The 23931-nt window shown below is 44.5% G+C and overlaps 1 protein-coding gene across 3 annotated transcripts in view; it reads right to left on the bottom strand.

The window, feature by feature from the left end:
- The window catches only part of PDXK (pyridoxal kinase), a 94124-nt gene extending 71543 nt beyond the window's left edge, over positions 1 to 22581 (bottom strand). For all 3 annotated transcript variants that reach the window (XM_074995472.1, XM_074995463.1, XM_074995455.1), the window contains exon 1: positions 22352 to 22581. In XM_074995472.1, coding sequence (XP_074851573.1) covers positions 22352 to 22453 — 102 coding nt within the window. In that variant the 5' untranslated portion in view covers positions 22454 to 22581. The remainder of the gene's footprint in view (positions 1 to 22351) is intronic.
- Positions 22582 to 23931: the final 1350 nt, after the last annotated feature.

Here is a 23931-nt window from a genome sequence, read left to right on the forward strand (position 1 = left end):
AGCACTGCAATGCACATGAAACTAAGCAACGGCAGCCTCCAGAGCCACACATGGAGTCGGTGGTGGCAATGCTCTGAGTTGCAAGTGGCTTCTTGAAGAGCCACATGCAGCTTTGGAGCTACAGGTTGCCAATCCCTGGGCTAGCACAGACGGCTAGTCTGCGCTGAAAAATCAAACCGCCTCCACAGCTAGGTCTCTCAGAGCTGTAGAAACTTCACACCCCACGCAATGTAATGGAGCTGACCTCACCACAGTGTAGACAATGCTAGTTGAGAACAGAAGACTTTTTCTTGACCTAGCTACTGCCTCTTCGGGAGGCTGATTAATTACAATGACAGGAAAACCCCTCCTGCTGCTGTAGTGAGGGCCAACATTGAAGCACTACAGCAGCACAGCTGCAGTGATACAGCTGCGCTGCTGTGTGTTTTAAGGACAATTATAGCCCCCACCTCACTGTTTAAGGTTAGTTGCACATTTGACTCCTTGTCTGTGCCAAGCCAAGATCCAGAATTAGCAAGACAGAAGTGAAATCCTTCAATAATCTGTGTAACCCTAGTTACCAGAAAAAAAAAAAAAAGGATGTTTAATGTAAGAATAAGGATCTCACACGATCTAGATACTACCTTTTAAGTCTATTGTATAGTTAAATGGTCAGAATGTAATGTTTAGTAGGCACTGTTTTTTTAAACTTGTATCAAAAATTTTCAGTTTTAGCAAATTAGGGGCTATGGGAAGTCAGACAATTATTTTGCAAACAGATTAAAATTCAAAAAGTTATTTATAACCATAAGAACAAAATTGTCAACATATCATTATACATGATCTACATATCCTAAATTTAACGCTAAATCTTGCAAGCAGCTCTTTCATCTTAGTCTGACAATTTGCAAAATTTCAATCATCCTCTCACCACTTTGTGTTTGTGTTGTGAAGTTAACCTTTACTGATAAAAACTGAATCCTTCCAAGACTATGTACAGCCATCTGCATTTACTACTACAGATGTACCCAGCATTGCTCCAGGTTTTTCTGTTTGTTTGTTTTGGAAATTAAAAGGAAAGTACATATTATTTAAATAGCAACCTCATATTGTATTTAAATAGAGTGGCTCAGGGAAGGGAGGGTTGCTGGAGGACGAGGCAGGGCAGAAAGTTGGGTGAGGGGCTCAGGGTGGAAGTGGAGGTGCAGGAGATTGATTACAGGGGGCTTGGGGCAGGTTAGGTGAGGGGAGGGGTGGTCTGGGGCCAGGGGGTGGGGATGTAGGAGTGAGGACAGAGGCTAGGAGAGGGTGGGGCTGAAGGTACAGGATTGATTGGGGGGGGGGGGTGGGGGGGGGGAAGAGAGAGTTGGAGGTGGAGGGTTGGGTACGTGACAGGGGTTAGGGCTGGGGTAGGGGAGGAGGGCAGAGGGATTGGGGCACAGACGTGAGAGCTGAGTTCAGCCCCGGTGCAATCTGGCTGAGCAGTGGGAATGGTGGAGTGCTGAGGCCAAGGGCTGCAGGGAGCATTTACCTGTCTGCTGGCAAGTAGGGTGGAGAGCCTTGTTTCCGCATGGCCTGTGTGTTCCTGCTATGGCTGCTCCCAGAGGGACGCTCTCTGCAGAATCACTGTTCCCTGTGGTCGCTGCCCCGAGAGGCGAGTTTTTTCAAAATAATCTTGAAATGATCTTTTCAAAATAATTTACTAGGTTAACCTCTATATGTACTGAGAGGACAGGCTGTCTCTTGTACGTAGCAGAAACAATCTCAGCCAAACAATCCATCAATCTCAGTCACTCTAAGGATTCAGTGTTGTCAAACAGTATCAACATTACAGGTTCCACTATACTCTACATTCAACCCATTCCCTTCAAGACCCTAGCATCTGCCCTGTATGCATCAGGAGATTTACGTGTAGTTTTCAGGTTTTGTGCATTCATGCCTACATGCAAATCTGGTACCTGTGACAAGCGGTGAATTCGGTATCTTAAGAGAATGAAGCTTTCTGTTTACAAGATTGCTGTTGCTCTTGCTGTACTCAGTGCAAAAATCTTTGCCCCATCAGCAGGTCTGAACCTAAACTGGAAAGATCTCCTCTATGAGGAAAAGGATAATTAAGTCTCTTTGGCTTCCCTGCCAGGTATCAATTTGTGGTTTCTCCCAAACCTACATGACACCGGTCCAGCATGAAATGGACTGAGATGCCTAATCACCACGGAAACCAGTTAGACAACTTACATAAGTGCCCAGGTGGCTTTGAAAATCTCATTAGGCATTAAGCATCTAGGTGCCTGCATTTTAGGCACCTAGATACGATAAAAACATCTGTCTCTGAAACTATGAACTCACTTCATGCAGTCAGGGGACACTTTTCTTTGCTTATATGTGGCTGCACTTACTAAAACATCACTTAATAAGGCTACCACAGGCCCTACCCATGCTTTATAAAAATTGGTTTATGGATATCAATGTACATAACTTCAAGATACTTTACACTAAAACAGGTCATGTAACATATCAATTTCACCAATACAATCCACTGAATCTGTATGTTTTTTCATATGTATCATTCTTGTATGTGAAGTTAGAAATATGAAGTTTGACTCTGCTTTTCATTCTAAATGCACTAATGAGGGCCATTTTGATGTCCCACTACTTAACAACTCAGTACTCAAACAATTTGTGAATGGTCATGCTTGCCCTGTAAGTCCAGACTGTAGCTGGCCCCAGAAAGACATATGATGATGCCACCTTGTATTAGAATCCATCCAGAACTGGAATTTTTGGAAGGAGATGGGGTATGTGGAACAAAGGGTTCACGCCCTGGGGAAAAGTTTACTTAAGCAATGGGAAACTATCAGCCTTTGTCTTCAGCTGACCTTTGAAACTGTCTGGTATACGCTAACAAGATAAAAAGAACTCTGAAGAGCTGTAGACCCAAGCCAGCGTAAAGGTCAGTTCTGACTTGAAGATCTTTACCTGAGATAAAAACAGCTGTTTAGAGTAAGAATTTGCATCTAACAAGTTGTATAGTGGATTAGAACTAGCTAATTATTGTTTGTTCATTTTAAATTTAGTAACTTACTTTAATCTGACCACTACCTTTAAAAAAGAGGGGCTGGTACTCTGCCAGCATCCTCCCCAGAGGCCCCTAGCCAATCCCATGGCTGGGGCTGCCGAGGTGCTAGTACTCAGCATCAGCAAGGACTAGCACCAAAAAAAAAAAAAACAAAAAACCAGCACTGAATCTGACTATTTTCACTTGCACCCACTTAAATCTTACTTTTTGTACTTAAACAAGAGTTTAATTATTATGAAGTCCACAGTCAATACTTGTTACCTGGGAGGAGAGCAACCGCAATGCCTCTCTCTCTCTCATTGACAAAGAGAGCTAACCTGATGAGCTTTCACCATGTAAAGCTTTTACACAGGGTAAGACTGACCTTCTGGGGGTTTTGGCCCCTTTTGGGCGGGGAGGCGTGTAGCCAGACAGCCAGCCCCCTCTCAGACCAGCATTGCTGGGAAAACAAGGGAGCCAAAACAACAGGGCACTTAACAAATTCCAGCACAGCCTTTGAAGCTGTGAGAAGCACAGGTGTGCTGCTACAATGTGCCTCTGGGAACATATACAACGATTAGGCTCACAGCAGACAGAGAAGCTGTGACAGACATGGCTCTTCGCCCCTACTAAATAACGTGATGCACACACACCAACATCCTAGGTGGGAAAATATTTACCCTAATAAAAGGAATGTCCAGTAGTCGAAACTTATTGTTTCTTGCCCTTGCAAGTGTAAACTACTCTTGCAAGAGCTGGCGTCGCCCAGACAGACCAGCCCCAATTTGGCATAAGAAAGGAGAAAGAGAATAAAGGAGTACAGAGGTATAAGTATGGGACCTACAGCACCATGATTTTTGAGTGCTTTTCACTATCTATCTGCTGGTCAGATAAGTGACAGCCTCCCAAGGCTTCTGCAGCTAAAAGGGTCCCTAAGCCTTGTCCCTTATTCATCTTTCCGTGGAATTGAGTGACCGATCCTGGCTTGGCACCGCTGGAATCGAGAGATGCAAGGAGGGTAAGAAGCACCCACACCTGATCTCCTATCTTTAGTGTACACATATTTTGAAATAGAGCTCTATACTTTGTTTTCTTTCTTTGGGATCGTGGCTTCAGTTTTGTAACTTGTTTGTGTGTGTAACATCTATACATTTAAATAAGTAGGCACTAGCAATTTTGTAACCACATGATTAGAATCTAGTTTAATACATTTTGGTAACCGTTTGTGCATAAGCCTGACTTGTTTCTCTGGTTTACTGTAAAGCAGCCAACACAATTAAAGAACCTCAGCCGTTTTGGCTATAAAGCCTGGCCATTAGGTGAGAGTACTAAGAGCCTAGCGTTGAGTTGTGCCGCCTCCACGGGGCAAACTCTTGGGGCGCCTGTCAGTCAATCCTGACTGCCCACTGCGAAGGGGCTCTGAGCTCTAGCAGTTAAAGTCACGGGTGTTTAGGACCTTGGGGCACCCATCAGCCCAGCCCGGGCTGCCCGCCGCGAAGGGACAGTGCGTCCTAGCGGTTAAAGTCACGGATGGTATAAAACGGGCATAGCTGGCACCTCACCAAACATCCTTGGCCATCGGCTAACAAGGCGGGGGTTGATTTCCTGGGTGCAGAGCCAAACTGGTTCACTGTCTGTTACTCTGCAGGGGCACAATGACCTTCAACTCTGTGACTTGTCCAAGGGAGAGCAGAGGGCCTGACCCAGCAGGACAGGTTGGTGGGGAACCCCACAGAGCAGAAAGATGGTGTGGTATGCACAGTACACCGGGATCAATACCAGGGGACAATCCCAAGTGGACTTCTGTGATTCATTCTATCCTAAGGTTGTTGCCTTTAACTTGGAGAGATCTAGTCCCAGAAAAGCAAAATGCAAGAACTGTTAAGAATGGGTCTTTGGAGCTGTAAAACTAAGGAATAGGGCCTAATCAGACAGACAGGCCTCTCTAGGGCAAAACTTCCAATGACATCAATGGGCGTTCTTTCTGATTAAAGACCTCAGGATCTGACCCTAAGCAACAACGTTGTTTTATTCCTGGGCATGGCTAGGAGCTGTACATCTCTGATATTCATAAAAATTTCCATTCACGTTCAAGAAAGGAAAAGGCTGTCTACAGAGTGAACAACAGACCCTGTACAATGTGTCTCATGTTAAGAGTTCAAAGGGGCAAGTCTAACTTTTAGGAAGACCTCTCTTCCCAGAAGAGATTATAAAAAAAAATGGATGTTTAGTACATAACATTAGCTGTTGTATGTTACTGCTGTAGGACAGCCACATCAGACTTGTTCCTATGCAAAGAGAGACAAGACAATAATAAATTTAATACTACATTTTCTGTAAGTTATGCTGATTGAAGTAACGAGCTCTTGCCTTTCTAAACTGAATTTCAGTGTCTGGGGGTTCACACACGATTCTTATTTATGCAGAAGACTCAGAGAGCCAAGTTCTGTCCTCGGTTAGATGTGGGAAAGCTTAGACTCAAACTTAGGTGTAATTGAGGACAGAATTTTGGCTCCATGGTTACAGGAAAATGATCTCCAGCACTGTAAGATCTGACTTAAATATATATACACATTGGGATTTGACCTACTGTAAGAAACTTACACATTCCATACGCAGTTTCTTTTACCTTTTTTTTTTTTTTTTTTTTTAAAAGCATGAAGACAAAGTGCTTATTTACAGGCTCTCTTCTGTTCCCCTGCTTCTCAAAACAGGGTCTGTGAGGGAGCTCTGCAGGGACCATTAATCAACTCTTGCACCTCCCTACCCCTTCCATGTCACCCTCCCCACCCATGCTTCTCTGTTTGTGAGGTGCTAGGGGAGTGCGAAGAGGAGGGATTGGGCATGCTTGGGGAGAAGGTGGAAAGAGGAGGGATGGGGTAGAGCAGACGTGGGGTCTTTAAAACATTTTAAATCAGAAAGGGGGTCCTCAGGGTTGCTAAAGTTTGAGGACTGCTTCTCTCATCCCACGTGACCCTGGCAGGAAGCTCTGGTGCCAAATCTGTGGCTAGTGTGACTAGTATTCTAAATCCAAAATTATTATTGTTGCTGCAGGATCAAACAGAAAGCAAAAGATACAAATTTGCATGCAAACATCAAAGAATGTGATATTTAAGGCAATACAGAAATGACTAAGTAAATGGCTTCTATAAAATCCCGTCCCTTTTCTGCTCAAGTTCAGCTGGTATGGAAGTTCCTCTTTTTAATGAATGCTTGTTTTGAACTCAACGCAACTGATTTAACGATGTTTCCTGGGAGAGCTGTAACAATTCAATAAGACATTCTGGTTGACTCACTTATGCTGGCTTTTAGTTGGGGGAGTTGGATCAGGTGTTAGGTGATGGAAAGGGGAATTATTTCTTCATTATAAAATAATCTTGGATATTCTGGAGCAAATTCAGTTCCATTGCATCTATGCAACGCCAGTTATTGTATTACTTGTGTCTTTCCATTATTGCAAGCTTTATATCTGTCCATTACATCCTCCAGGCGTTTGGGGGGGGTGGGCACGCGCACGTGCATACAACATAGTTTGAGGATTTTACTTTAGAATGCGAAGGTTTCTCGAAGACAACAGTCTAGAGATTTCCTTGCCATTGAAAATTCGCTGTTGTCTTGGTCAGATAAAAAAAGAAAAAGTCACTGTAAAGTTGCCTTACCATGATAAGGCAGCCACCTTGGGGCACTATGATAATCTGTTGCCCCCTTTTGACCTGAACAGTTATTAAAGTTCAGAGTCCTGAGGATGTTCCAGTTGGAGGCAGAAGTTTTCTATGGAGTCTGGTATTTTCTTACCTTCATTCTTATTTGTTTAAAATGGAGGAGGATCCAAAACAGAAAAGGACAGTTATTACCGCTAGCCTCTTTCACCAGCATCTAACCCAACCAACAACCTCCTCTTTTTTTTTTTTTTAAAATAAGGTCAGACACCAAGCTCACAGGCTGCTTCTATGATTACAGAGGCCCCATCTATATTAAACAATTAGGCTGGCGTAACTAAGCCACGGATGTGAAAAACTCTGTAGAAAACCCCTTTAGCTGTGGGAGCAGATACTATTTTACTAACTTTGCCAGCTACTGGAAATGTAGTTGTTTGCGCCAGCTGTACGACTAGTGTCATGATCTACTGGCCTTTAAGAGAAGCCTAGTAATGAATAGCACAGCAGAGAATTAGACCAGTAAATATTTAAATTCCTTAGGCACTTACTTGTGCTCCACCACAAGAGAAAGCTAGGCCTGACCAGTCTATTGTCTGGCTTCCCAAGTAATGTCAGTTAGCTGACAGAGTCTTACTCTTTGTTACTTTTTGTGCCCTTCTAATAAATGCTTTAATGTCAGTGGTCAAGTGTTTCACAATATTTGACCAGACAGCTGACCAATTATTTTTGAAAGTCAAATTCCCAGCCTTAGTTAATGGCTAATTTTAATTAACAGAGTCTCAAAACTATTATTTTATACACCATCTTTATTGTACTCATTGGTATACTGGCTAATGTTCTATGAAGAATTTAAATAGCTTATATGAACTATATTCTTTATTCCATAATACTGAAGTTAGTAAAATAACGAGAAGTGATATAAAAAACAATAGAGAAAAGGTCAATGAGTGCATTTGTGCTACAACATTGCTGAAAGCCATGACTTGAAGATACACTGTGAAGCCCTGAGAGAGATGTGTGCACACGCCGGCAACATGAGCAACTTCTTGGGGTTTTTTTAAGCTGTAATGCCAAATGTTATGTTGCTAAAGTTTGAAACATGTTACTGAAGACTTTAAACTGTGAGGAGGTAAATCTAGCACACTCCACACAAGACTCGGCTACTTTTTAAACTAATTTCCATTCCTCTAAGACAGGGTTTTCCAACCTACGGGTCCTGATTACATTTGAAAAGGGTCACTGGCTGGGCTCCACCCGTGGCTCTTAAGAAGCCATTCAGGCTGAAGTGATACTCAGCTTCCTAGCTGGCTTAACAGCCATCAGGCAGTCAAACCAATCAATCAAACTGAATGCCATTTCAGTGCTGCAGGGCAGAGAACTGCATACCTGCATAGGAAAAAGGTATAGGGCCAGGAGCTGGGGACCCAAAGGAGCAGCACCCACCTCAGGTGAAGTAGGTGGACTGGTGGTTGGGAGGGAGGGCTGAGAGCTGATCGGCTCTCTTGGCTGGTGCTTGCTGGCCAGGGGTCTGCCCCAGTCACTTCCGGCCTTGGGGGTTGGGGTTCTGCCCACCGCCGCTGATGGTGCTTGCCAGCCAGGGCTCTGCTCCAGACGGCTTCCAGCCACAGAGGTCGGGGTCTCCCCACCCCCAGCCGGGGTTCCCGTGGCTGGTGCTACCAGCCCAGTGCTCCACGCCCCAGCCGGCTTCCAGCTGTAGGGGTCAGGAGGTCCTCCCCACACCCAGCCAGGGTTCCATACCCAAGCCAGGTTCCCACCATGGGGGTCGGGATTCCCCCCCACCCCCGGCCAGGATTCCTGAAGCTGGTGCTGCCAGCAGGGGCTCCGCACCCTAGCTAGCTTCCAGCCACAGGGGTCGGGAGTCCCTGGGCCTCCCCTACCCCCCTCCAGCCCACGTGTGACTCTCCTAGCCCCTCAGTATGACTCCCCTAGCCCAAATCTAGCCCCGGAATGTGACTCCCCAGACCCTGATTGTGGGGTTTAAGCTGGGTTGAGCTGTTTGGGGATGGATGTCTTTCCCCTACCACAACTCTGATTAACTACAGTTATAGTTAGCTAGTTATGGCACTGCCCCCTCTCCACCCCCATTTTTGAACTGCCTTAGGTTACCGAGTCTGTCTGAATTGTTAAAATGGTTCCCCACCTGGAAAAGGTTGGGAACCACTGCTCTGAGTTTGTAAATACAGGCTGAACCTCTCTGATCCAGAACTCTCTCATTCAGCACACGCTGTAATCTGGTCTGGCATGATTTTAGTTAGCCAGATGATCACTTATCATGGGTGTGGCCAAGTTTCCCCGCAATCCTATTAAATTTGTTTACAGCCACCAATCCTGGCTCTCAGTGTTCTGTGCTGTTATTTAGCTGTAATTTACCCCTATGTGTCTTCTAACAGTCCAGGAAGCAGTGCAAGTGTTGGTAAAGTGCTAGAAAATATTGACCTTCCATCATCCGACAAATTCTCTCGTCCAGCACTGCTGAAGTTCCAAGGATGCCAGATGAGAGAGGTTCAACCTATAATTAGGAAACTGAGAAAGAACAAAGTATTTAAACAGGATCAGAAAGATTTGTTACACAGCAGTACTTTATCATCTTGGAGTAAAGTAATACAGAAGTGCAAAGCAGACATAGAATTTCTTACCCAATTGACTGAATTAAAAAATTCCCTTGTTGCAGAATATGTCTAAAATTTTTAATTTCTTATCAGAACTAACTGAAGCAATAGCTCCCCAGCAGCCATGGCAAAGAAGAGAGAGGCTGAGCACTCCAGCTCTCTTCTCTACAGGAGCAGGGCTTAGCGGGAGGCTGAGAGATGGGCAGGCAGCCTTCAGAGAAGTCTGGCTAGGAGACTTTCGAAAATTTCACCGGCATTGACAAGTACCTTTCAGATGGGCATCAAATACTCTGTCTCTGTGTAACGCCATCGTAGTGCTCTCAGAAATCCCTTCCCAGGAAAGTTTCAGTTTTGACTTCTTGTCCCAGTTTGGGATGATTTTTTTTTAATTTTAAAATTTTTACAAGAAGGGAATTCCTTCTTCTGGCAAGCTGCAGTGAAGAGTGATTTAGATATATTACATAAACTCACTACTCGAACAAGCAAACAGATTAAGCAGTTTGTCCATCTCACAAGGAAGATCAGACTGCACAATTTTAATGCCATACGAATTTATGTGAGGATGTTCTCAACAGGAGAGTACTGTACCATTTTAACTTAAACATAATGTACACATCGGTTTTACTCCAATGAGCTAAGTTACACAACTCCACCTACATGAATAATGCAGCTGAGTTGATGCAGGCAAGGAGGACCCACTGAAGCGTCTATGCAGCGTTGGGCCGACAGGAGACAATATCAACATACCTTTCATTTGTCATTTGAGGTACAGTACTAGTTCAACTGAAGAGTGATCTGCGATTGATTTAGTGGGTCTTCACCACACACACACACACTAAAATGATCCCTAGTGCATCAAATGGCATCAATCCAGGTATAGTGTAGAAGGAGCCAAAGTTAAACTGGCACAATAATCTGTACAAACATTCACCTCTGACTTAAGAGTATCTTATTTCAGCTTCTTAAAATAATTTCAACTTGACTTAAGTAAGCTAGTTTTACAAAGAAAAGCCACACCGACTTTTGAACCTGTTCAACAAAATCTGTAGCATTAATTAAAAGCAAAATCAAAGAACAAAAAACCCCCACACATTCATTTGCCTTGGTAGTGTTCCAGAAAGTAATCGATTGTCTTAATCAAAACGTATGCTAGCCACACCGTTCAAGGGAGACGGCCAGCTGTCACAGTGTGGCATCTTAAGGGAGACTGAGAAGCAGCAGATAACTGCTGTAGTTACAAGAGCTCTGACATGGCTCACACTAGATGAGGCTTCCTGGAATGGTTCCATAGCAATAGGGGGTGGGAGGGGGGGCAGCAAAAGCCACATGCATGTGGGGAAAGAGGAATTAGCATCATGATAGCAAACAAAATAATGGCCAAGCCAAGAACCCGTCCCTGATTCCAAGTCACTGTGCTCCCACCATGTGACTGTAGTCACTGGGTAGAAAAACAAACATCTGGCCTGTTGTGCATATACATCTCTTTTCTGCTTTCAGAGATCACCCTCTGTCTTGTACACCGTGGAAGACGTACTGAAGGATAATGCAAGAAGAAAAACACTCCCCCCTGCCCCAGCACCTCCCCAGCAAAGAAACGTAGTGTTTTCAGCTTGCTGTGGATTGGCTGACCTGATTGTAATAGAATGGCTGTCAAAGGAGGAAAGACTACAGCAGCTTCTCTTGAAGCACAGCGAATTTCCTTTCAGTTGGTTTCTAAAAATCGATGCTTTTCTCTGAGAAAGCTCACAGCATCAGTGAGCGTTTAATAATTAAACCAAAAAAAAATAAATAAATAAAAAGACAGGCTAATGCACTTTTAAAGATGTTCCTTCATACCAACCTTTAAGCCACAGCACAAATATGATCATATCATTGTTACATTTCTCCTCTCTGACAGAAACGTAAGCACGCATCATTAATATTCAATTCAAGACACCAACCCAGTGCAAAGCCTCTCTCCTATCTCCCCAAAAGGCATGCCTTTCAACATAACTTCTCTCATCCTGTACCACATACTGTCCCCATGCCCCCCACAAAAAAAAAAAAATCCTCCTGTGTGTGGATGACGCACACAGCAATCATCTTCTCTCCCTGCGTCATATAGTTCAGTTCCCTATCAACTCAGCTAACAATGACAGAGGTTTTTGGTGCCATTTCTTCACGAATCTTTGTTTGGAATTAAATTACTGGAGTTGTATAAGTATTGACTTACTGGAGGTCTGAAATGGGAAGGCAAGGGAATCTTAACAGCTCCCCCAACCCCAAACACATTGCTTCCTTTCAAAGCAAACAAAACAAAAAGCTGCCCTGTTCCTCATCTTTAGATGTACACCTCTACATGTGAGCTTCCCAGCTAGGGCATGTATTTTTCCCCTCCTCTGTCTGTGAGGGATTGGACTCTGCTCCCAGAATAGCAAATAGGAGCATTGCTATTAACTCTATAAAGGAGAGGACTCTGCTTATATATTTTGTGGTTTGCCATAGAAGTTGCTAGATATTATGACATGCTATTAGCCCGAGTCCACAGATTTTATATTCACATCAAATATTCACCCATATCAAGGAAATCCACAAATGGATCCATGACTATAGCTAACTAGACTCCTGGGCACTGCTATGCAACTAAATTCACAAGCATCTATTAGCAGAGATGGGACTTTAAAGTATCTGATCTGATTTGGGACGAAGGAGAGTTCGGTGGTTTTACAATGCCAATGTGCTATCCAGGGTTGTGAGCTCAATCCCTGAGGAGGCCTTTCATGAGTCTGGGACTGATTTAAAAAAAAAAAAAAAAAAAAGTCAGGGATGGTGCTTGGTCCTGCTGTGAGTGCAGGGTAATGGACTCCATGAGGTCCTCTGCAGTTCTGTGACACACGTATATCTCCATGTTTTATCTAAAATGTTCAGCTCTAAGGCCAGAGCCTTGACGTTTGGTTATTTCTACATACTACATAGCATATGAAGGAAAAGTATTAACAAGCCATGATCAAGTTGTGTGTCAAAGCACCCATATAAAATGTTTTTAAAATGGCATATTTTTCTAGTTATTTCACAGACACTGCTGTAGGTCTTTCCTATGACCACCAGACAGCAAGCGCGAAAAATCGGGACTGGGCGGAGAGGTAACAGGTGCTTGTATAAGACAAAGCCCTGAATATTGGGGCTGTCTCCATAAAAAACCAGGATATTGGATCACCCTAGTCTTACCATTGATATGATCCTTGAAACTGTTCTTTTGCACAAGGCGGAGTGTTATGGTTGTGTCTGGTCTTTAAGAAGGAGACTATCCTATTAAAAATATTTAAGTTAGCCTTCTCCCAGGCAGAAGGGTGATAAATGGCTCACATCCTAACTCACTACAGGCTTTGAGATCTCAGCCCTCTAAAAGAGAACAGTTGAGAAAAAAAGGCTACATGTCCCTTCAGGAGGGAGACTCCTAAAACCCATAGGAGAAGGAAAACCAAAATACTTCATCAAATCCACTAGGCAGAGACCTTGCTTTACCCATGGGAGATGCCAGATATTAAGGTGACGAGTGCAGCACAGAACCTCCAGACAGAAAGCTACTCAGCTGCATTTAGTAACTACTGCAGGTATGACCAAAGGCCCAATTCTGTTTCCACTGACAACTGGAGCTGAAGTAGAATAGCCAGTTCTCACGTGTAGTCTAAGACATTTCGTACCTCAGTTCACTTGACTACCAAATTACAAAGCAAGTAGTCTACAGAGATGGGCAGAATAGCAAGAATTAGGACTCCTAAATTCTATTCCTAACTCTGCCACTAACCTGCCTATGACTTTAAGCAGCACATGCCTCAGGTGACTAGCATGAAAATGGAGTAAAATACGCACTTCTCACACAGGTGTCATTGGCTACATCCAAAAGAACAACGGACTTGAAGTCAAGGAAAGTCACCGCAGACTCTACATCTATTCCTGAGCTCTCCTAACAGGTTGCATTTACAATCACACAATGTCCCAGTTTAAAATAATTACTGCTGCCCCCCAATTCTCAATGCTGTCTCCCCCAGCGCTCGCTCGTTCTCACTCCCTCTCTCTCTCTCTCTCTCACACACACACCCCGCCCCGAACCCTGTATATAGTCATCTTAGGTATCAGCAGGTTGAAGAGTTGTCTGCACTCTAAGTTGTGTCCCGTTTTTATTTAGAAAAATCAGAACTCTGATTTTTTTTTTAATCCAATGACATTAAAATTTGATTAGTAAAGCTAGGCCTAAAAAAGCTAAAAGTATAATTAAGATGCCATAAACTAAATTTAGCATTTTGTAATAGCATCCAACTTTGAAGTTCTAACCAGCTACAGATTTTCTATTACCCCGCTTATCTTACATCTTCCAAAAGGATAGTAAGCAATGACTGACCAAAAGGTATACAGACTATGAATGACTACCAGCCAAGTTTCAGGCAGTTATCTACTGTCTGATGAGCGGTACGTCATGTCCAACCATATACTCAATTCTAATACAAAACTGCACCTTTGTAGGAAAAAACTCTAATACTCAGCAAGATAAAAACTTGCCATTGCCAAGGTGACAAGGGAAAACACTGGATGGCTTGAACACTGCCTTTGTGAAACTGTCCAGCAGTTTATCTTTGAGATCCCCAAACTATAGACCATGTTTTGCCAAAGGCAGGTATGATTTTTTTTTTTTTTGCTCACATTGCTACAAGCATGGACAGGTCTGTCATCTTTATTGTGGATTAGTTTTGATTTCTGAATAACTTTCACCTCCTATCCGACAAGTAAAACATCCATGTGAATCAGAACGCTGAAACATTATTCAGAATAGATTCCAACTAATGGAGCCTGGAAAGGTTGCAGGTTCAGGAAGACCACTTACTTCTGCCCTAAAAATGGGGCAGAAATTACCTCCACACCTTCTAGACCTAGTCAGAGGGAAAACAGTCATTTTCTGATGTCTGTTCTGACAATAGTGTACCAAAATTACCCTCCAGTAAGAATGTATTTTTTACTTTCTCCAACAGAGGTTACATTCTCATGCAATCTGAAGTCACTCAACTCTCCTATCTTTAAGAACAACTGTGGTGTGTAGCTGGATTTCAGTGCAGCTGGCAAATAGGAGGAGAAGGTATACCTATAGTTTTCTGTTTTATTCTGTTCTTAACCACTCCAAACGGCAGGAGAACTGGTGCTGGGAAGTAGTCACAGCTGAATTCACAGCAACATTCAAAGCTGGATTAAAGCTTGCAAGACACATGCAAGATCGGCATAATATCTCCAGTTTAATTTAATAATATTTCATCGGCATAAACTATACCAGTTTTGCCAAAAATATAAAGACACCTCTGGCAACAGTCAGAGGTAAGAACAGTTGGCTAAGATGGGATTTTCACAGTGTTTGAGGTTTTACATTACTTATCACTAAGTACCCATTGTTGATCAGTTTATGTAGGATGCCACATTGCTTCATGCCAACCACTCAGCACACACAATTTATCAGATCCCATACTTCAAACATTGGTTCTTGAGCCTCAATTTTGCTCTGTGTGTGGGAGAACAAATTTGAGTAGACCTTCTCTCATGCCTCTTCATTTGAAGGATTCCAAAGAAGAGTGAAGCAATTCTATAAAGCAAAGCAAAAAACCTCCACCAACTCCAAATCTCCCAACATTTTCTAGTTAAGTGAAATGGCTCTTAAGAAAAAGAGGGCAGGTCTTCAACTTGAAGTCAGTGAAGCTATACCAATTTACGTCAGCTGAGGCTCTGCGCTCAGCCATCACATAAACCTGAATGAAATGAAGATGTACGCGATCAAAAATTCTTCCCTGAATGTGCATGTAACAAGATAATAGCCTGCAAATACCTGCTATGGAGTGTTATGCGCAGCAAAGTTCTTCCTCAGAGACAACATTCTAGACAAACTGTATGCCACACCCCTTTATCATTTTAGGTGGTAAGAACAAGACAAGGACTGTGCCTTTCTATACACCTGTACAGCACCTAGCACTTTTTAAAGGATTCTGTAAAAGGTCAGAACAATAGTAAACTTCACAACTGTCTTGCCAGGCACAGAGATTAGCATTAGAGATCATTTCAGAGCAAAACTTCAGATCTGAATAGCCATGAATTTGAGGGACGTTCGTACCTGTACCAGAACACTGTTTGGGCCCATTTCTAAACAATACAGAAGTGGCCGTTTATGAGCATTCAAAATTGTTTTCTCATCTCCTTCAGACTTCCAGAGGGACCAGAAATATTTAAGGAATCACTGAAAGAATTAAGGAAAATGTGCATCAATAGTCTCCATTATTGCCTGAACAGACAGCTCACTCCATTCAGCAGAGAAGCCTGCACTAAATACATTTCAAAAGGGTCCTTTTTTCCCACAATAGGGAGGTTTGTCTTACCTAAATGATAAACACATCACAAAGAATCTCATTATCTAGATCCAAGTGCTGGTGTTTAGTCAACGCTTTTAAACAGAGGTAGCTATTTTAATAGAATCAAGATGTGAAAACAGAAGAGATTCCCCCATATTTCAGGGACACGAGGCAATCACCATATGAACTCAACATTATCACAAACTAATGTGCGGCATGAGTGGTGCACGTGTGAATGTATTTAAGTACGGTAGGGTCACAGCATTTGCGAGGGTTCAGTGTTCAGAACCCTCACAAATGTTGATTTTCGCAAATACGGCAGGGACTCGGAGATCTGGGAAGCAGCCACTCACAAATAATTGAATTCGCAAACATTAAGTTTGCAAATGTGGGGACCTGACAGTACAAGTCAATGGTGTCCCTCTGGAAAACTACCCAATAAAAAGTATGCACACACTTCACATCTAGATTGTACTCAAGTATCCAGAAGCAAAAGCAGCTGAGCTTTTACTCAAGGAACTTTTTGGTTACTTTTTCCACCTCTGTCAAAAACTGAAGGAAGGATGGAAATTCAGTTTAAAACAGTCTGAAATATTGTCCAAGGCTAACTTACACATCACTAGGTAGCTCCTTAGCAACAGAATTTAAAAGTGTGACTGAATTCAGAATGCCAGCCTGAATGCAGACCAATCTGGCAGGTACCAAATGGGTTAGGGTTACACCTAGTACAGTACTTTTCTGGACTATTCCAAGAAGAGAACTATCCACACCTCAGAAGTTACCTTGTTAAAGTAAAAGAATCACAATAGCCAAAGATTAAACAAATGAACGAACTGTCCTCTCTGGGATCTGAGCACCTGAAAGATGGGCACACTATAAGAACCCTGGATAGAATTCAAAATAAAGAGGAAGTGGGCAAAATATGGCCCCTGGGCCCAATGCAGCCCATGGCTCAGGGGAAGTCTGCCTACCACACCCCCCGGCATGTCACTCAAAGCAGCTGGCAGCAGCAGCCAGGTGCATCAGTGCACGTTGCACACCCTAGTGGAGGGGCTTTGTGCACTGCCACTGCCCCCAGCACAGTCTTACGGCTCCTCGTGAGCAGAAACCAGCCAAGGAGAGCTGCCTGGGCCATACCTGAATCTCAACCAGTGCGCAGGGGGTACCTGATGGGGGCATGGCCTTCACATAGCCACTGCAGCCAGATGCTTTGAGCAGCAAGCATGCTGGGCTCTGACAGGCAAGGGGCCTGCCTGACAGAGCTGGGGCAGGGGGGCTACTGGCCCTGGCACCCCACCTCTCTGGATGCAGAGTTTGGGGCATCCACTCCCAGACCCTGGACCCCACTCCTGCAGCTCAGCCACCTGCCCCAGGTCACAGCTCAAAACCTGTCATTCCTACCACAGGTCACAATCCCAGCCCAGGCCCTGTATCACATCCAGGTCAGAATACTCTCCTACACCTATACACCTACACCTCCTGTACCCCAGCCCCTACCCCGAGTACCCTTCTGCACCCAACCTCCACCACAGATCCTGCACTTCTCCACTAACATCATAGAAGAGTGCACCCCTTGGCCATATCTCAAATTCTCAGAGTGGCTCCCCAGTCAAAGATTATTGCCCACCTGTGCTCTAGGTCAAGGTTAGCTCTGCTGCATCTCTTCTGTGGTTAGAGAAGGACCTCCGTCTCTGGAGCTATTCCCAGCACATACTTCAGTGGCACAACTTTTAACTTTTAGGAATGAGGGGATGTTTCAAGAGAAGCAAATACACACGGTAGAAAGTTAAATTATAGGTGGGGGGGGGGGGAAAACAGCTCAGGGAAACCTGCATTATCTGCTAAACAGTGAGAGAGGTAGATGTGTTAGTCTGTATTCTTTCAAAACTAAAAAAGCAGTCTGTGGCACTTTAAAGAGTAACAAAATAATTTATTAGGGAATGAGCGTTCCTGAGATGGATCCACTTCTTCAGATCAACTATTTGCTAAACAGTATCATGTAGCCCATGAAAACCACAACAGACCAAAGTACAGGGTGAATGACCTCTACTATGAAAACGTGCAGAATGAGATTCTGCAGGTCAATGGTCTTTCCATATTACAAATCTGGAAGCACTAAGTTTTTACTAGCACGGTTATGCAGGCTGTGTGGATGTGAATTTAGTCTATTTTCCCCAAAAGTGATGTTACAGAGCATCTTGAGAACAGCTTCTTAAGGGGAAAAAAAAAAAAAAGGAGGTAGTACAACAAAATTACCACAGTCCCCGAACAACTCTGCCAGCAGAAACTGTTATTTCAGACTTTCACAAGGCAAGATACATAATGCAGATGGAGCTCTGATGGGCATTATTCCTGAACATTTTAGGTGGGGGGAAAATATCAACATATTGGGATCTTTCACCTTTGTTTATTAGCAAATGTGCTTTGTCTCAAAGAACAGAAGTTCAAAGAACATTAACTAAACAATGTGTCTCTGGAGGAAGTTAAAGGTTATTAATACTTTCCCAGTTGTAATTCCTTCATTACAGTAGATGCCTATAGCAGACACAACCATGCTATACGAAACGCTGTATGTTTTTTAAGGTGGTCTGACCCATTCATGAATATTTGGAACCAATGCTTCATTATACAGAAAGCGAATAGTACACAATTAGCAAAAGGCAGTCCATTTCAAAAGCTACTCTTCCTGAATATTTTAATGCAGTAGATACATGGCAGAGGAAAGGACCTGTTAAAAATACAGATGTTGATTTAAACATATTTGGTGTGTCTACACTCGCATCCCTCTTTTGGGAGAGGTATGCAAATGAGGTATGAATTTGCATATTTGGTGCCTCATTTGCATATTCTGATTTTAAAAGAGCTTCTTTTGAAAGAAGAAAGCCTGTGTAGACGCTGCTCTTTTGAAAGAATCCTTCTTCCCATTAAATAAAGAGAAGAAGGATTCTTTTGAAGATGGGTTTACTTTTGAAAGAGCAGCATCTACACTGGCTTTCTTCCTTCGAAAGAAGCTCTTTTGAAATTAGAATATGCAAATGGTGTTGATTATGCACATTTATACCTCATTTGCCTACCTCTTTCAAAAGAGGAATGCAAGCGTAGACACACGCATCGTCTACTTAAGCAAGACCTGCAACAACAGCAGAAGTCGTAACAAGTACCAGTTTCAGTAAGCTCTAGCAAGCTAGCCCTAAATATGTAGGCCTGATTTTTGCAGCGTTTCCTGAAATCTGTGATTTCCTCTCAGAACATGGTGTTTGTTTCGATGGGTTTAGACTGATGCACACCCCAGTTTACACAATTAAAATAGACATCCTGTGATTTTCCAGATGAAACAATTGCAATCATAGGGAGGTGAACAGAAGAGTGCGAGAAACAAGAGAAATCAGTGATTATGCCCTGTTGCTTTTAGCGTAACTTTATGTCGTATATGGTGATAGGTGCCTTTAGCCGAGGTTGCCAACTCTTCTTCTACTATTGCTGAAAGTCTCCCAGAATCATGCCCCACCTCCCAGAAGCTACCTCAGTCAAACCTAGAAATCTGGGGCACTAACAGTCCAGCACAGAAGTGGAGCAAAAGAAGGGCTCTTTACCTGTTTTAATTTTGCACCACTCCCAGAATCAGCCAGCCCTGTCCCTGTGGCCCTGGGAGGTGAGGGCATCTTCACACCCTGCCTCCACATGGAGCACCAACTCTGTAACTCCCATTGGCCAGGAACTACAGCCAATGGGAATTGCAGGGGCGGTCTCTGTGAGCAGTGGCACACAGAGACTCCCTGGACCCCCACCTAGAAGAAGCCACAGCCAAAGGGATATTACCACAGGTGGTGTGGCTCCTGACTGTAAGGGCTGACCACCTGCCCTTCCTCCACAGATCCCAATTCCCTTCCAGAGCTCAGACCTCCTCCTGCACCCTCACTCCCTATTCCAGCCTGGTGAAAGTTAGCAAGGTGGGGACAACAAGTGACAGAGGCAATGGTGTGAGTGTAGGGTGGGTCCACATAGAAGGGGTGGGACAGGGCCACATCCAGGGTCTCCGAGTTTGCATAATTAGACAGTTGGCAAGCCTCCTTTAACCTGGTCTAGAGTGTTGCACTCAGAGTGATGGTAACAACTGCCACAGTGCTAGCATTGATGACGCAAAGACATTTTTACCAGAACATTGTCTAATATGCAACACTAGCAACCCCCACCCCACTCTTTCAGTTTATCTGCATTAGTGCTACCACTAGTGAGGTTGCACTGGTGATAAAGAAAGAAAGAAAGAAAGAAAGAAAGAAAAAAAAAACAGTAACCAACCACCACACACTTTGTATTTAATTCTTTTTGAGAAAAAACACCATGGGATTCAGCTTCTTTTCTATTTGGAAATCACATTGTCTCTGCAACACATGCCTTTGTGCTGCCCTTTCATCTTCCAGACAGCTACAGGTCTAGCACAATCCTCTAACTTTTAGAAGAATGACTGTTAATGGTCTTTAAGGAACTTCCTTTAAGTTCCGTTTACCAAGCCTCTCAGTTTCTGTTAGCCAAAAGGGATTATTAATAAAAGTTACTATGACAAGCTATTGGCTACTATAGGATGCTAGGTAGAAATTAGATCAATTTCTGACTCCATAAGCCCACCCCCTCTTTACAGCTATCCCCAGCTGTAATAATACTTTGTGAGGTTAGAAGAGTATATAAGCTGGAAACTTCATTAAAAGTACCTTACGTAAGAAAGTTAGTGGGACAAGAAAACAGAATTTAACAAAAAGATCCAAAAGACTCAGTCTGGCAAGAACTGTTACACGCAGACAGACAAGCTGCTGTCAGCGCTTAGACCAGGTTTTCAGTTGACCCACTGACACAAGTTTTCAATAAGAAAAAGTAAAACACTAACTCAATGTAACATTTTCATGGCCGGGGGGCAAGAGAGCTACACAATATGGCAAATATAGAGATAGTCTCAAAAAGCACACTTGGGCCTGCTTAGCAGGTGTATATTTTATTAGAAGGATGAAATATTAATTGAAATGTAAATTATGTCCTTAAACTGGAGACATATTCTACCTTTTACTAAGTAAAAAACATTTCCTTGATCTGCAGACATCTTGTCTGACCACTTGTCAGAATTCAGCAGCTCTGCTGTACAGAGCCACATTTAACCCTATTTGAATCAGCGGATACAGAACTGGAAGGGGATTGGAGGGTGATGAAGGATTGACGAGCACAAAGATGACAGAACAAATCCCCAAGCCTGTTACTGTTCCCTCCCCCGTGAAATATTTAAATAAAGGGCTCTTAAAACCACAATTCAGGCTCACAGTTCTGATGATTAATCAGATACTCAAGATGTCACAACAGCAATTTGCTCCCCTTAGTATTCAACCAGCCAGAGTTTGCAAAACCTTCAAATACGATAGGTATAATTACGAGTGGTTTGCCACAAACAATTCTAGTTGTGGTTCTGGGAGTAGGCCAGAGATGTAGTAGTTACCTCCAGCAACAGCTCTGATTATATGACATGCACTGAAGAACTTTAAAAATGTATATTCTATGATAGCACCCACTGCTACTTCAATAGGTACTTCTTAAATTAGAAATATTTCAGTGCATTCCACCCAAAAGCATTTTGTAAGCATTAATATTTGGGCTGTTATGGGTTATATTCCCATTATTAACGAGAAAACTGATGTACACAGAGGTTAAGTGACTTATCCAAGACACAAAAGTGTAGTATAGTGGAGCTAGAACCAAGATATTTGACTTCCAGGCTTGCACTTAAGCCACAAGTAAAAAAAAAAAAAAAAAAAAGATGTCTGACTAAACCTTAGGGATATGCCCCATATGTATAATTAAAGCAACTTTATTCCTTATGTTATTGTGTCCAAAGTCTCTTGATTCTGTCAGTCACAATGTCCTTATTATTCCATTGCACAATAAACAATTGAGCATACCCCAGTTACACAAGTACATAGAATTTGTCATGCAGCATATGGGCTTATTGGTCCACCAAATCTGGCTTCCCGCCTCCATCAGTGGCCAAGGTAGGATACTGACCAAGGTAAGAGAACCCATAATGCATCTGACAGTGTGATTCTACATGGGGTGACCTTCTTACTGCTGGGTCAGACCAAGTAACTGAGAATATGACACATGGCTGTCAGCTAAAGTATGCTTTCTAAAACAGGGTAATGAGCGTTTGCAATATGCCTTGAGAATAGAACACATTTAAAAAACTAAAGCTAGCCACGTGCCTTTCCAACCCCTTTTAAAATCACCGTATTTAATGCCCCCGAATGTATTAAAAAAATCAACCCTAATATGAAGGATTACGAAGTGGCATAGCACGCAGCAGACCACAGCGGATGTTACGGTTATAAGACAGAAAGCAGCGCTATTAGATATCCCCAGCACAAAGCTCAGGAAGAGCTGGCAAGTGAAATGCGGCTGTTTGGGGAGCGGCAGCCAGTCTGCAGGAGCAGCTCGGCTTCGCTTATCACCCGAAGAAACACCAAGGGGCTTTGCCAAGCGTGTCAGCAGCAGCTGACACCGCCGATCAAGGCGAGGTACACGTACGTGTGTGTCTGTGTATACACCCACCCACACACCCCTTCCCTGCCCGCCCCGGCCGGGCATCGGCACCGCACGGAGCTCGCCCGCCCTCTCGCCCGCCCGGCTCACCTGCAGGGGGAAAGCGGCCGCCTTGTTGCCCACGTAGCCGCGCACGACATGGCTCTGGATGGAGAGCACCCGGCACTGCGCCTCCGCCGCCTCTTTCTCCATGCCGGCTGCCCGCGCGGCTGCCCCCGAGGCCGCTCCTGCCCCCCCGCCGCCGCCGCCGCCGCACGCGCGGGGCCCGGCCGAGTCAGGCGATCGGCGCAGACGCCTAAAAGCCCGGCCTACGTCCGCCAGCCCGGCGCCGGAGTGAGCCGGCAGCGCCAGGCAGCGCCATTTAAAGGCGCCGGCACCCCTCCTTCCGCCCCACCCCCCGGCACCCACCCCCTTGGGGCCGCCCCTGCGCCCCAGCGCCACCCCCGCTATCCCTAGTGCCCCCCCCCGGCGCTCCACACGCACAGCGCCACTGCCCCTGCACGTCTTCATTGTACCCAGAGCACGTCACCCACTGTGCCCGTACACGCACCCGCGCACACAGGGCCAGCTGCACATTCCTCTCCCCAGTGCCAACCGGTGTTACCCACAGCACACGCGTACCCCAGTCCCTGTGTACACCAGCAGGCACACGGCACACACCAGCCTCACACTGCCACCCACCATGTCTCAGTGCGTCCAGTCCCACCAGGGGCACAGCCCCAGACCCAAGGCCGCTTGGCGGACACAAACGGTACAAATCCTATACCACCCCTGCACGAGGTGTGCCCCTACCACAAACAGGGCAATCTCCTGCGCATACCCACTGCCATCTCGCCACACCAGCCCCTCCCACCGCACCCCCTGTGAAGAGTAGGTTACCATCACACACACTATCACACCAGTTCACATACACCCAGGTTTCCCTGTAATATTCAGTGTCACCTGCCACAGTTCAAGGCCAGTGGACGTGTATTTTTCTCCTATGCTACCTGGAGGACACACTGCCTGAGGCTCCATGCTCCTCCCTCATCACCTCTCCTGGATAGAAACCTGAATCTCTCCCCTCCTTCTGAAGGCTGGCTTTTTGTACAACCAGAGGGGAGGAATTTGCATTCACTTCCCCCTTGAAAGGTTACATACCACCCTGCCCCTCAATACATAAGGCATTCATTTAACACTACAGGCTGTAAAGCTGAATTTAAACAAGGTCTCCCACTCCCAAGAAATTGCTGTATCTGTCACACATGCTCTACCACTCCATAGAGATCACCCCTTTATGCAGTGTACCCACTGCTAATCACTGCACACCTCCCTCTGCACACCAGGTACCACCACCATCACTACTTTCCCTTGTCCCCTCCCTCCCCAAAGAATGGAAACAATGCTGCCTTGCCACCCACATCCATGAAACTCCCCAGCACCCAGTGCACTCTCACAACTAGATACCACATCTACCATTTGCTCTCACAGTACCCATCCACTGCCCCTCAAATACTCTCCTGCACAGCACCACTGACAGTCCCCACTCGCACCGTATCCACTCACTACTGCCACCTCTATTACCCACCCACCATGGTAAATAAGCATATACCCACAGTGCACCTACTGACTCTGGAGACACCATACTTTCCTCAGCAGCATGGCAGCTTAGAGAGCTGGGCACTGAGCCA

This window comes from Carettochelys insculpta, chromosome 1 (genome assembly GCF_033958435.1).
Source record: "Carettochelys insculpta isolate YL-2023 chromosome 1, ASM3395843v1, whole genome shotgun sequence".
NCBI classification, from domain to species: domain Eukaryota; kingdom Metazoa; phylum Chordata; order Testudines; family Carettochelyidae; genus Carettochelys; species Carettochelys insculpta.